Source organism: Cyanistes caeruleus, chromosome 32 (assembly GCF_971803275.1).
Source record: "Cyanistes caeruleus chromosome 32, bCyaCae1.hap1.1, whole genome shotgun sequence".
Lineage (NCBI taxonomy): Eukaryota > Metazoa > Chordata > Aves > Passeriformes > Paridae > Cyanistes > Cyanistes caeruleus.
In genome coordinates this window covers 2,178,082-2,191,030 of record NC_141733.1, presented here as the reverse complement: position 1 = coordinate 2,191,030, position 12,949 = coordinate 2,178,082, and the positions used below count along the sequence as shown (strand labels likewise).

At 70.4% G+C, this 12,949-nt stretch overlaps 2 protein-coding genes across 4 annotated transcripts; one reads left to right on the top strand and one right to left on the bottom strand.

The window, feature by feature from the left end:
- Nucleotides 1–116: 116 nt before the first annotated feature.
- On the top strand, nt 117–3,684 carry TMBIM6 (transmembrane BAX inhibitor motif containing 6). 2 transcript variants are annotated; one of them, XM_086870353.1, is made up of 10 exons: nt 117–339; nt 1,625–1,726; nt 1,812–1,920; nt 2,014–2,134; nt 2,247–2,295; nt 2,416–2,513; nt 2,614–2,693; nt 2,786–2,886; nt 2,967–3,039; nt 3,118–3,684. In XM_086870353.1, exons 1-10 carry the CDS (start codon nt 242–244, stop codon nt 3,139–3,141), a joined length of 855 nt encoding a protein of 284 aa, XP_086726479.1. In that variant the 5' UTR covers nt 117–241; the 3' UTR covers nt 3,142–3,684. The 2 variants fall into 2 exon arrangements, with proteins under 2 accessions (XP_086726479.1, XP_086726478.1); XM_086870352.1 differs by having other exon boundaries at nt 236–339; nt 2,967–3,684.
- Nucleotides 3,685–4,289: 605 nt separating this feature from the next.
- Nucleotides 4,290–12,779, bottom strand: NCKAP5L (NCK associated protein 5 like). Of its 2 annotated transcripts, none has more exons than XM_086870268.1 (13): nt 12,705–12,779; nt 9,366–9,407; nt 9,178–9,278; nt 8,799–8,867; nt 8,661–8,699; nt 8,451–8,570; nt 8,250–8,363; nt 6,075–7,804; nt 5,847–6,000; nt 5,693–5,771; nt 5,323–5,607; nt 5,078–5,217; nt 4,290–4,726 (listed from the first exon to the last, which is right to left on the bottom strand). In XM_086870268.1, the coding sequence occupies exons 3-13, from the start codon at nt 9,271–9,273 to the stop codon at nt 4,490–4,492; spliced, it is 3,063 nt and encodes a 1,020-aa protein (XP_086726394.1). In that variant the 5' UTR covers nt 9,274–9,278; nt 9,366–9,407; nt 12,705–12,779; the 3' UTR covers nt 4,290–4,489. The 2 variants fall into 2 exon arrangements, with proteins under 2 accessions (XP_086726394.1, XP_086726395.1); XM_086870269.1 differs by lacking the exon at nt 12,705–12,779 and adding an exon at nt 9,958–10,059.
- Nucleotides 12,780–12,949: the final 170 nt, after the last annotated feature.

Here is a 12,949-nt window from a genome sequence, read left to right as displayed (position 1 = left end):
CCGCCCCGCCGGGTCCCGCCCCAGCGCTGCGCGGCCGCGGCGGCGCCGCCAGGGGGCGCCCAAAGGCCGGCAGCGAGCGGGACGCTCCGATTGGTCGGGCCGCGCCCACGCTGACCAATCAGCGCCGAGCTCCCGCGCGGGGGCGGGCGCTGCCGGTCCAACGGCGGCGCTCGGGCGCGGCCCAGACCGTGACGGCGACTGAAGACCAGCCCCGCCCCCTGCGCTGACGAGAGCCAATGGAATGGGGCAGGGGGCGGGATTATGTGGGGGTTCAGCCAATGAGCGCCGGGGGCGTGGCGCAGAGCTCGCGGCCTGGCACGGACGGCGGACGCGGCGCAGGTGCGGGCGGGGGGTGCGGGCGGGGGGCGCGGGCGGGGCCGGCCCGGGGGAGCCTCGGGGGTCTCAGGGCGGCTGCGGACCCCGGGGAGTCCCCACGACACCCCCAGAAGTCGCCTGGAGCGGCCCGGGGTGCCCCGCCCCCAGCAGGCCCCGGGGCGGGGGGGGGGCGCAGGGGTTCGGGCCCGGCGCTCTCCGCCCGGTTCTAACGGGAGGATCGGGGGGGATCGGGGCGGCGGGGGCGGGGGGAGCGCCGGGGCAGCGCCGTGGGAGGGTGCAGGAAGCAGCGGGTAAAGGTCGCTTGGAGCTGGCCAGGGGCGGCAGCAGCGAAAGCGAAAGCGGCGCTGGGGGCGGGGAGGGCGGCTCGGGGTCCGGGCCCGGGTCCTGCGGCCCGCCCGGGACCGGCACCCAAGCGGGCCCCGCCCGATGGAACCGGCTGTCAGTAGGGCCCGAGGGGTGTCACCCCCGGGGGGGCTGTCACACCCCTGTCACACCCCTGTCACACCCCGCCGGGGACTGTCCCCATGGCCGCGCCTCCTCCCTTGCCTTGCCCTCTGACCTGCGGCTTCCCCGGGGCCTCGTGGCACCAGCCCAGGGGTGGCAGCGGTCCAGTGCCACCCCTGTCACTGTCCCGGTACTGGGTTGTAACCTGTGCCCCCCTGGCTGTGTTGGTGTTCAGGGTGGGGCGCCGCTCCTGGGCTCTCCCTTGCAGCCCCCATCCCGCGCCCCGTCAGGCCCTGCTCGGTCCCCTCCATCCCTTGGGGACAGGTGGCTCGTGCCACTGGCTGGGCAGGTCGGGCTCTGCCAGGTGCCACAGGGGACAGAGCCGGCCAAGCCGGCTGGACGAGGAGGAGGAAGAGGAGGAGAAGGAGAAGGAGCAGGAGGAGGCCCTGCCGGGAGCCTCCCGCTGCCAGAGCCACCTCTGGGGACGTCATTACGGGCACTAATAGTCACCTGGCACAAAGACGTTTCCAGCTGCCGGCAGTGCTCCCACGGCACCGGGCGCTCTTCAGGGGCTGCCCCGGCCTCCCAGCCCTGCTGCAGGATCCCTGAGCACCGCCCTGGCCTTGCAACAGCCCTGCAACAGCCCTGCAACAGCCCTGCAACACCCCAGGGCCCCTGGCCTTGCAACAGCCGGCAGTGCTTGCACCAGCTGGACAAGGAGGGCTCCGGAGCCCTGGCAGCTCCCGGCTCCTGCCACTCTCTCCACAGATCCTGGGGCTCCTGGGGAAAGTTTGGGAGCTTTGGGTGGGCTCCAGATCCTTCCTGACCCCGCTTTCCCTCGCAGCTTGCAGCCCTGTGGAGCGGCCGTGGGCCCATCCCAGCCTGGCACCATGAACGTCTTTGACCGCAGCATCAACTTTGATGCCCTCTTCAAGTTCTCCCACATGTGAGTGACACACAGGCAGGGCAGGGGGTTCAGGGGGCTGTGCCAGCCCTCCCTGCCCCCCTCACCACCCCCTCCTCACCCACAGCTCGGCCTCCACCCAGGAGCACCTGAAGAGGGTCTATGGCAGCTTCGCCCTCTGCATGTTTGTGGCAGCTGCGGGCGCCTACATCAACGTGGTGACCCACCTTTTCCAGGTGAGGGGCCTTTGAAGGGCTGCAGGTGGCTCCCCCAGCCCTGCACCACCCAGCTGAGGCAATGCCCAGCCCTCACCTGCCTCTCCCTCTCAGTTTGGGCTCCTGACTGGCCTGGGCGCACTGGGGCTCATGGTTTGGCTCACGGCCACCCCACACAACCGTGAGACCGAGCAGAAGCGGCTGGGGATGCTGGTTGGCTTCGCCTTCCTCACAGGTAGGTGGGCACTGGGACTACCCCCCACATCCCATGGGACCCCAAATCCTGCAGAGGGGCCGGATGAAGCCCCCCAGAACAGCTCTGATGATACCCCGTTCTGTCCTTCCAGGCATCAATCTGGGACCTCTCCTGCAAATGTGCATCTCCATCAACCCCAGGTAGGAGACGCTCCCACAGACCCTGTCCCCACCTCCAGCTGCCACACAGATCCTGTTCCCTCCACTGATGCCCCCCAGGTTCCCCCAAAACTCTCTGACCCCCTTTTCTTCACCCCCCAGCATCATCCCCACTGCCTTCCTGGGCACTGCCTCCATCTTTGCCTGCTTCTCACTGAGCGCCCTGTACGCCCGGCGCCGCAGCTACCTCTACCTTGGAGGTGAGAGGGGTTTGGGGAGGACTCTCGGGGGCTGGGGACTCCCCGTGGGGGGTGGGGGGCTTCCCACACCTGGCCCTGACTCCCTGCCCTCGCCCTGCAGGTTTCCTGCTCTCTGGCCTCACCCTGATGCTTCTCTCCTCCCTGATTAACGCCTTTGTGAGATCCACCTGGCTCTTCACGGTGAGTCCCCTTCCACCTGCTGAGGGTGGACAGACAGACAGGTGACACCAGCAGGGGACTGTCCCCACCTCACGCCTCTCTTCCCCCTGCAGGCCAACCTGTACGTGGCGCTGATGATCATGTGCGGCTTCGTGCTGTTCGACACGCAGCTCATCATTGAGAAGGCGGAGAGCGGGGACAAGGATTACATCTGGTGGGTGCTGGGGACATGGGGGGGTGACACAGGGAGCAGGGCGGCCCCCCTGAGCATCCATCCCTCCCTCCCTCCCCCAGGCACTGCGTTGATCTCTTCCTCGACTTCGTCAACATCTTCCGGGAGCTGCTGATGATCCTGGGCATGTCTGAGGTGGGTGAGGGTCCCTGGGCAGGGCAGGGGGACAGAGGCAGAGAGCCCATGGTGACCGTGGCCACTTTCCTCTTGCAGAACAAGAAAAAGGAGAAGAAGTGAAGCGGCTCTGGGCCGAGGCGGAGCCACCCCTGTGTCCCCATGTCCCCTCCTGTTCCTCTCTGTCATTAAAGGGGCTGTGCTTTGCTGCCGAGGAAGCAGCCAGAAGCTTTCGCACCTCGTGGGTTTTTTCTCTTGTTCAGCTTTTTTTTTTTTTTTTTTTTTTTTTTTGATTAAAAACCAGCCAATTCGTGGATCCTGCTGGAGTTTGGCTCTCCTTGGTTTCCCCCGGCCTGTGGCCCTCAGAGTGGTCACCCACGTGTCCTCTTTCCTTGGAGGTTTGTCCCCAGCCCCACCCGGGGTGTTACCCTTCCCAGGGAGGCCATGAGGCCCCAAAACCAGGCCCCAAAATCAGCCCCCGGGGGGTTGTTGGGACCCCCCCCTCAGCCAAACTCATTGGTGGAGCCTCCCCTTCAGCACCAGTGCCAAGAAATGAACGTGTGCTGGGAGGGGGCCGTGGGGACATGGCATTCCCAGCGCTCCCAGTCCCGCCGTCTCCGCTCTTTGTACACCGGGATGATTCAATAAAATCGCTCAAACTCCAAACTCTCGTCCTCCTCTTTCCATCCCCCGTGTCCGTCCGTCCATCTGCCCCTCCTGTCCGTCTGCCCCTCCATCCCCACGTCCATCTGCCCCTCCATCCCCACGTCCATCTGCCCCTCCTGTCCGTCTGTCCATCCAACCCTCCATCCCCATGTCCATCTGCCCCTCCTGTCCGTCTGCCCCTCCATCCCCACGTCCATCTGCCCCTCCTGTCCGTCTGTCCATCCCCCCCTCCATCCCCACGTCCATCTGCCCCTCCATCCCCATGTCCATCTGCCCCTCCTGTCCATCTGTCCATCTGCCCCTCCGTCCCCACGTCCATCTGCCCCTCCTGTCCATCCCCCCCTCCATCCCCCCCTCCATCTGCCCCTCCTGTCCATCTGCCCCTCCTGTCCATCTGCCCCTCCTGTCCGTCTGTCCATCTGCCCCTCCGTCCCCACGTCCATCTGCCCCTCCTGTCCGTCTGTCCATCCCCCCCTCCATCCCCACGTCCATCTGCCCCTCCTGTCCATCTGCCCCTCCTGTCCGTCTGTCCATCCCCCCCTCCGTCCCCACGTCCATCTGCCCCTCGCTGGGGCGCGGGGACACAGCGGCTGCACCATCACGTATATAAATAACCCGGGCTGGGGGGGCGGCTTTATTGAGTTAAAAACCCATCAGCGGGGGCTGTACAGGGCCATAGCACCATGGAGAGAGCCGGGAGAGGGAGCGGCGGGACACGGACACTCCCAATCCAGGCAGCACCCTCAGAGCAGGAGCGGGGAGCAGCGGGAGGGGGTGGAAGACGTGGGAGCAGGGCCGGGGCAGCTCAGCCCTGGCTGCCGCAGGAGGAGAGGCTGTCGTAGAGCGAATCGCTGAGGGACTCGGAGTGTTCCAGCCCGGCGGGGCCGTGCCCCCCGTCCCGGGACCGCGCCTCCGTGCTGCCCTCGTCCCCCACGTCTGAGGCGCTGGGGGTCCGGCTGCTGCTGGTGCTCAGGGCAGGGGGCAGCGGTGGGGGCGCCTCCGGGGATGCCCCCCGATGCCCTGCCGGGCTGCACACGGGGGCCTGGGGAGGGACAGCGTGGGCAGGGGGGTGCCTTTGCTGATGACACCCACATCCATCACTCCCCCGTGGTGGGGAACCTCTGCAGCCCCTCACCAAAACATTAGGGGGTGCTTTAAATCCTCCCCCCACCGCGGGTCACGCGAGGATGTGACAAATGATCAGGGAACTCTGGTCGGTGCTCCCCACACATCCTCTCCCCACGGCTCCCCATGGCTTCTCCATCCCCGCAGCGTGGGCAGGAGGGTCTGGGGTCCCTCTGCTGGGGTTTTGGGGTCCTGCTCCAGAGTTTCAGTGTCTTTCTGGAGCTTTGGGGTACTCCAGGATGTCGGGGGTCCCATAACGTGCCCCTACCTGCACAGGCCGATGCAGCCCCTCCAGCCCCCCGGCGGGGCACACGAAGGGGTCGGCAGCACCGCAGGCTTTGGCGTTGGGGAAGGTCCAGTTCTTGCTCTGCTGGACGCGCCGCGGCTTCCTGGCATCATCCCCGGTGTCTGTGGAACAGCGAGGGGCAGCGCTGACCCGCGGGGCCCCCACGCCCCCATCTCCCCACCCTAAGGAGGGTGGGTGCCCACCCGGCACGGAGGGGGGACACCCACCCTGGGGCGCAGCGCGGTGGCCGTGCGAGGCGGGGGGCGCCGGGGGGCGGCAGCTCGGGGCGCTGCGGTGTTTTCCGGGCAGCAGCAGCTCCTCGGCGCTGGGAACCTCCCGCTCCAGCGTCCGGGCCTTGCGCGGCACTTTGGTGACAGCGGCCGGCACGGCCCCGGGCAGCGGCTCCGGGCGGCCCCGCGGTTTGGGGGTGCTCTTGGCGGGGACCCCCCCATAGTCGGGGGGAGGGAAGGTCCCGATGCCGCTGTCCAGTGTCCGTGTCAGAGACCCGCACGCTGCGGCACAAGGGGAGGGGTCAGCGGCCTTCAGAATCCTCTCTGGTGCCCCCGCTCCGCCCGAACCTCCCCATCACCTCCTCACCAGCGAAATGCTGCGACGTCCCCGACTCGGACAAGCTCTCGTCGGACGGCAGCTCATCCCGGAGCCCCACGTCAGGCACCTGCGGGGATGCGGAGGCTGAAGGGCTGCGGGGTCCCCTCGGAGCGGAGCCCTGGGGGCTGCAGGGGGTCCCCACCTTGTCCGAGGGCTCCCGCAGGTGTCCCACGATGCCGTTGCGGGGTGGGCGGCAGAGCCGGGGTTCTTTGGCGTCGGGGGGGACCCTCCGGAGGTCACAAAGCTCCCGCTTGTGCTCCAGGCGGGTCTCGTAGGGGACGTCCTTCCCGTCCACCCTGGGGGGGAGGCAACGATCAGGGGGACACCCCACCCTCACCCCCACCCCGAGGGGACCCAGGTGGGAGCCGACCTGTCCAGAAGCTGCTGCATGAAGGTCTCGGCCGTCACCTCCTGGTACATGACGGGGAGGGGGCCTGGGCCTCTCGGGGGCCCACGGGGACGCCCCTTCTCCAGCGCCAGTCCCTGCAGGAACGCGTGTTCCTCCCGCAGCGCCTTCCGCAGATCCTCCGCCTTCTCCATCAGCTTCGAGATGTTGAGACTCTCGGCTTCCAGCTTGCGGGCGGCCAACTTGACCTCTCGGCGAAGGGGTGCGGGGGTCCCAGCCCACTCGCGCCCGCGCCCGCCGTCCCCGCGGCGGCTCAGAGCCGGCAATTTGCTGCGCCGCAGCCCGAACCAGCTCGCCAGCCCGGCCGCCTTGCCCTTGGCCTCGGCGCCCGGCGCCCGCTCCTGCCCCTGCAGCCGCAGCACGTTCTCCTCGATGCCCTTCATCACCTTCTCCTCGATGGCCGAGTGCCCCGCGGCGCTCGGGGCCGGCCCCGCGGGCTCGGGGTCTGCGGGGGTTTTGTGGGCACCCCCGCCCGCCTTGGCGCCCGCCGGCTCCTCGCCCCGCGGTGCCCCGGCTTTGGCCGCCTTGGTGGGCAGCTTGGTGGGGCTGCCGTGGGGGCTGCGGGAGGCCTTGGCAGGGGGCGTGGGGGGGGTCCGTGCGGGGGTCCGGCCGGTGCCGGGGCGCCCCTTGCCCCCCGCCTTGCCGGGGTCGCCCATGGAGCCGGAGGAGTAGCAGCGGGCCAGGGGCTCCGCGCCGTGCGCTGGCTCGGGGTGCTTCAGGCTGCCCCCCAAACCCCCCCGGGGCGGGGGGCGCAGCTCGGCCCCGTGGCCCCGTTCGGGCCGCCCGGGGCCGGGCGGCTCGCGGCCCTCAGCCCCCCGCAGCTTGCCCAGGGCGGCCAGGCGCTCCTTGAAGGGCAGGTAGCCCGGTTCGGGGGGCTTCTTGGCAGGCCGGCGGCAGGGGGCCGAGCCCCCCGGGGCACGGCGAGAGCTGGGGGGGGAAGCGGCCGCCCGTTCCCCGCCGGCCGCGGGTCCCGGTGGCGGAGGGGGCTGCTCGACCGCCTCGAAGGTGCGGGGGTGGGGGAAGGCGGGGGGCTCGGTGGAACCGGGCTCTGGGGGGGCATCGGGGGACGGGCGGCGGCTGAGCGCCGGTGAGGCCTCGGGGTGGGCGCCTCGACAGGGGATCTTGGAGGGGTGGGCGAGCTGGGGGCTGAGGCGCAGCCCCCCGGGGGGGGGCGGCAGTTTGAGCACCTTGGTGGGGGAGGGCAGGGGGTTGGGGACCCCCCCAGGTGAGAGCGGGGTGAAGCCCCCCTCGGGGCTCTCCTCGCCCGGCGTGTAGAGTCCCAGGAAGGCGGGGTGCTCCCCGCGCCGCTGCCGGGGGGGTCCCCCGGGGGCTTCCCCATTGCGCCGGCAGCAGCCCCCGCCCTCACCTCGCAGCAGCCGCTCGGCCAAGGCGCTGAGCAGAGCCCCCCGAGGCGGCCCCCCTTCCTCTGGCGAGGAGCAGGGGCTGCCCTCGGTCCCCCGCCAGCCCCCCGCAGCCCCCGGCCCCCGCAGCGGGCAAGGGGGCCAGCCCAGGGCTGCGCAGGGCTCGGGGGAGCCGGGGGAGGCCGGAGGGGGCCCCAACAGCGGGTCTGTCTCCTCCAGCTTGCGCAGCACCTCCAGGATTTGGGCTTTCTTTTTGAAGAAGGGGGACAGGGCATCCAGGGGGGGGGCACCAGGGCTGAGGCCAGGGCTGCCCGATGGCACCGGTGGCAGCACCTGTGGGGACCGGGCACCATCACCCTGTGAGCACCTGGCACTGAGCCCCCTGGTACCAGAGGGGGACACTCTGGAAACACAGAGAAGGACACAATAGGCTCTGGGATGGGGACACAATGGGGACAGGGACATCTGGGGCAATGGGCTTTGGAGCCAGAGACATCACAGATGGAGGGGCTTGGGGAGGTGGACACCATGGACTGGAGAGGTGACACCACAGGGACCTCAGGGACAGAGACCCTGCTGAAAGTGTGATGCCATAGGCACACGGATGGGGACACCAGAGATCCAGGGAGGGGGACAGGACAGAACACTGTGGGCCTGTGACACCACACACACAGGCCTGGTGACACCACACACTGGGAAAAGACAATGGGGCAGGGGGTGACACAGCCCAGAGAGGGGGACACTAGGACAGGAAGGGGTTGGGAACAGCGGTACCCACCTCGGGCAGGGACAGACAGAGGCCAGGGAGCAGCGGGGGCGGCTGTTGCTCAGCAGAGCCTGGCTGGGGGGTGACTGGGACATCTGGGGGTACTGGCACGGGGTGCAGCGGCAGCTGGGGAGGAGAGAGGTGCTGGGTTAAGCTTTAAGGGGGGCTCTGCCCCATGCCCGCCCCCCAGCCCGGATGCAGCCCCAGGCACACCTGAGGGAGGGACCCAGTGGAGAGCTGCAGCTTCTGCTGGAACAGGTCGCTCAGCACCTGGTTCTGCCGCTCCAGCTCGAAGACACGTTTCTTCAGCTTGATGCACTCCTCACGCAGGTCCTGGCCGGGGTGTGGGGGGTCAGCCAGGACCCCGGAGCCCCCCTGCATCCTCCCAGCCCCCTGGCACCGTCCTGCCCTCCCAACACCCACCTTCTGGTTGAGCAGCGCCTGCACCACATGGTTGGCAACCTGGGGAGGAGAGGGGAGGTGTGGGGTGGGGCACAGGGCACACACAGCCTCGTGCCCCAGCACACACGTGTGCACACGTGTGCGGCTGTTCTCCCGTACCTCGTCCAGGCAGCGCTCGTACGTCTCCCGCTGGTTCTCATTGGCCTGGGCCAGGGCTGAGTTCTCTGCCTAGAACAGAGCAGGGAGAGCTCGGGGGACACATTCCCACGGCACCAAGCGGATCCTCTGTCTCCTGGTGGGACTCAGGGCCCTCACATGGCAGGATGGGGCTGCCCCAGCAGCAGTGGCACACAAGGGCCATGGGAAGCTGGGAAGTGTGACCCATCACCAGACTGGGCTCCACGGCACTGGCCACGGCTGGCTTTTGACACTGGCTGAGCGGTGGCCATGGCCATGGCTTCAGTGGCCACGGCTGCCTGGTGGCACCAGCCAAGAGTGCCCAGTGGTCCTGTGTCCTGGCGGTGCCATTCCTGCATACCTCCAGCTCCCGCAGGCGCTGCAGCAGCTCATGGCTGGTCTCACCCAGCGCTGCTGGGCTCCCGGCTCCCGGCGCCTCAGCCACGCTCTCCGACATCACAGCTGCAGGGAAAATGCATCAGCACGGGGATCCCGGTGGCCCCTGGCCCGAGGCACCCCCAGGCCCTGCACAGCCCGGCCCTCTCTTACCTGGCTTTGGATGTCCCCAGCCCTGTCCTTGTGCGGCGTCACCTGCAAGGGAGAACTGGGCTGAGGAGGGGGATGGAGCCTTGAGAGACCCCGAGGGGCGAGTCCTGACCCCAGGGGCTCCAAGAGCCGCAGGGACCCCTCCTGCTGCCCTCCTCCTTCCCGGTGGTACCGGGGAAGCTGATCGGCCCCGGGATGCAGCACGGCCGGGGCCGGGACCAGGACCGGCCCTGGGGCACCGGGATGTGCAGCAGCACTGGGAGGGGACCGGCATCAGCCCCGGGGCACCGGTGTGCCCCAAGGAGCGGGCCCGCCACCGGCACAGGGTCACGAGGATGCGCAGGACCACTGGGACCGGAATTGGCACCAGCCCCGGGGCACCGGGCTGGGCAGCACCTCCGGGGTACCGAGATATGCAGCACCCCCGGGGCTGACCCCGGCCCCGGGGCACCGGGATGCGCGGCCCCGCTGCACAGGAGCCCCGGCGTTCAGACGGGCCCCCCCGGTGCCGCACACCCCCGCTCCACCCCGGGCTCCCCCCGCCGCCGGTGCCACCGCGTCCCTGCGCCGAGCCCCGGCCCCGGCCCGTACTCACGCCCGGGGCTCCCGGCGGCGCCGCCAGGCTCGGCTCAGAGCGGCCCTGGGGCCGGTCCCGGCGGCGGCGGCGTCTCCATCCCGGCCCGGCCCGGCCGCGCTATTGTTGGGAGGCGGCGGCGGCGGCTCCGCCTTCCCAGCGCGGCCGGGGAGGAGCCGGGATGGAGCCGCCGCCTCCCCCGGTGCGCGGCTCCGCCAGCGCCAGCCCCGGGGAACCGGCGCTGGGGCCCCCGGGAGCCGCGGCACCGGCACACCCGGTGTTATCCCGGGAGAGGAAGCACCGGGAATCCCCCCGGGGCACCGGGCACCGCCGGAGCCACAGGGCAGAGCACAGAGGGGTCCCCCCAGGAAATCCCGCACCCTCTGGAGGGACCCCCCGAGCCCGGGGAGCCCTCGGGGAGCCCCCCGGGGCTGCAGACGCGGAACCGAGCCGTGACCCCCGGCCGTGGCCTGCGCCCCCCGCCCCTCGAGGGTGAACTTTGGGGTTTGGGGGTTCACACGGGGCCACGCGTCCCCGGTTCACCCGGACCCCACGGCACCGCTCGGCAGGGATGGGGGCGCTCGGCAGGACGAGGGAGCCCGGTGGGGACAAGAGGAGGGTCTGGGGGTGATGCGGGGGACAAGAGGAGGGTCTGGGGGTGATGCGGGGGACAAGAGCAGGGTCTGGGGGTGATGCGGGGGACAAGAGGAGGGTCTGGGGGTGATGGAGGGACCAGGGGAAGGTCTGGGGGGCACGGGCAGAGCTCGCACGTGCCGTCCCCGTCCCCTGCAGCCCGTGGGGCGAACCCACGCGGGTCCCCGTGGTCCCCATTGTCCCTGAGGTGGCCGGGGGCCCCTCGCCTGCCCCCCGCGCAGGAAGCGGCCCCGGGGCCGGCGGCTCCGGCTGCGTCACAGGGGGAAGTGAGGCTCTGTCTGGAGGGGAAGAGCAGCCCGCGGCCCCCCCAAGCCCCCGGCGGGCACAGCCGGGGGGGCCCCGACAGATGGACAGCGCGGCCTCCCCTCCCCCAGCCTGGGGCCCCGCGGGGAGGGGGACACAGCCGGGGCCACCCAGAGCCCGCGTCCCCTCCCCAGGACCCCCCGAGCCGCTGGGTCCCCGCTGGCCCGGACACGGTGGGGACACGGTGGGGACACGGTGGGGACACGGCACGTGCCCAAAGCGCAGCCCGGGACGTGCCAGCGTGGCTGTGATGGGCTGGCCCCGGCCCGCCCCACACCAGGGTCCCCGTGCCCAGCCCAGGGACAGGGGATGCCAGCCCCGAGTGTCCCCAACCCTGCTGAGCTGTTATGGGGGCGGCCAGGACACGCTGGGGACAGTCCAGGGACAGGCAGGACGCACCAGGGACAGCAAGGACACCCTGGGGACAGCCGGGATACACCGGGGACAAGTGGGATGTGCTAGAGAAACAGCCTCGGGGCGCAGGGACACATCGAGGACAGCTGGGACTCGCCAGGGACACGCAGGGACAGCCAGGGATGCGGTGGGGACACTGGGAAGAGTCAGGATGTGGTGAGGACAACAGAGACACACGCAGGGGACAGCTGGGGAGTACTGGGAACACTGGGGACCGGTGGGTGGGATGGAAAACAGTTGGGGACACCCCAGGGACACCCCAGGGACACCCCAGGGACAGCCGGGATGCGGAGGGGACACAGAGGACACCCCAGGGACACCCCAGGGACACCCCAGGGACACCCCAGGGACAGCCGGGATGCGGAGGGGACACTGAGGACACCCCAGGGACACCCCAGGGACACCCCAGGGACAGCCGGGATGCGGAGGGGACACTGAAGACACCGCAGGGACACCCCAGGGACAGCCCAGGGACAGCCGGGATGCGGAGGGGACACTGAGGACACCGCAGGGACAGTCAGGATGCAGTCGGAACATACCAGGAACAGTCAGGGTGCAGAGGGAACACCAGAACACCCCAGGGAGAGTCAGGGTGCACCGGGGACAGCCGGGGAGCACTGGGGACACTGGGGACACCCTAGGGACAGGCAGGATGCACTGGGGACACCGGGGACACCCCAGGGACAGGCAGGATGCACTGGGGACAGCCCAGGGACAGCCGGGGTGCACTGGGGACACTGGGGACAGCCGGAATGCACTGGGGACACCCCAGGGACAGGCACGATGCACTGGGGACACTGGGGACACCCTAGGGACAGCCGGGGAGCACTGGGGACACTGGGGACAGCCCAGGGACAGCCGGGGTGCAATGGGGACACTGGGGACAGCCCAGGGACAGGCAGGATGCACTGGGGACACTGGGGACAGCCCAGGGACAGGCAGGGGTGCAATGGGGACACTGGGGACACCCCAGAGACAGGCAGGATGCACTGGGGACACTGGGGACAGCCGGAATGCACTGGGGACACCCCAGGGACAGGCAGGATGCACTGGGGACACTGGGGACAGCCCAGGGACAGGCAGGATGCACTGGGGACACTGGGGACAGCCCAGGGACAGGCAGGATGCACTGGGGACACCTCCGAGACAGCCGGGATGCTCTGGGGACAGCGGGGACACCCCGGGATGCACCGGAGACAGCCGAGGACACAACGGGGATGCACCGGGGACATGCGGAACACCGAGCGGGCCGCCCCCGCCGTTCCCCCGGGCTCAACCCCCACCCTCCCGCGGCACCATCCGGTGCCCGGAGGCCACGGATGCCCCCCCCGCCTCCGGTGCCCCCGAGGAGCGCCCCGACCCCCCCGGTCCCCCCGCCGCGGAGCGACCGGACTCACCGGGGGCTACGGCGGGGCCGGGGCGGCATGGCCGGGGCTGGGACCGGGACCGGGGCGGGACCGGCGGCGGCGGTGACGTCATGGCTCCACCGGGCCGGCCCCGCCCTGCGCCCCCGCCGCCGCCAATCCGCGCCCCGGGCACCCCCCCCGAACCCCCCCTTCCCGTGATCCCCGGAGCCGCCCGAGAGCCAGCCGGTACCCCCGCGCCCCCCCCTCCCCGCGGGAACCGGCACCGAGCGCAGCTG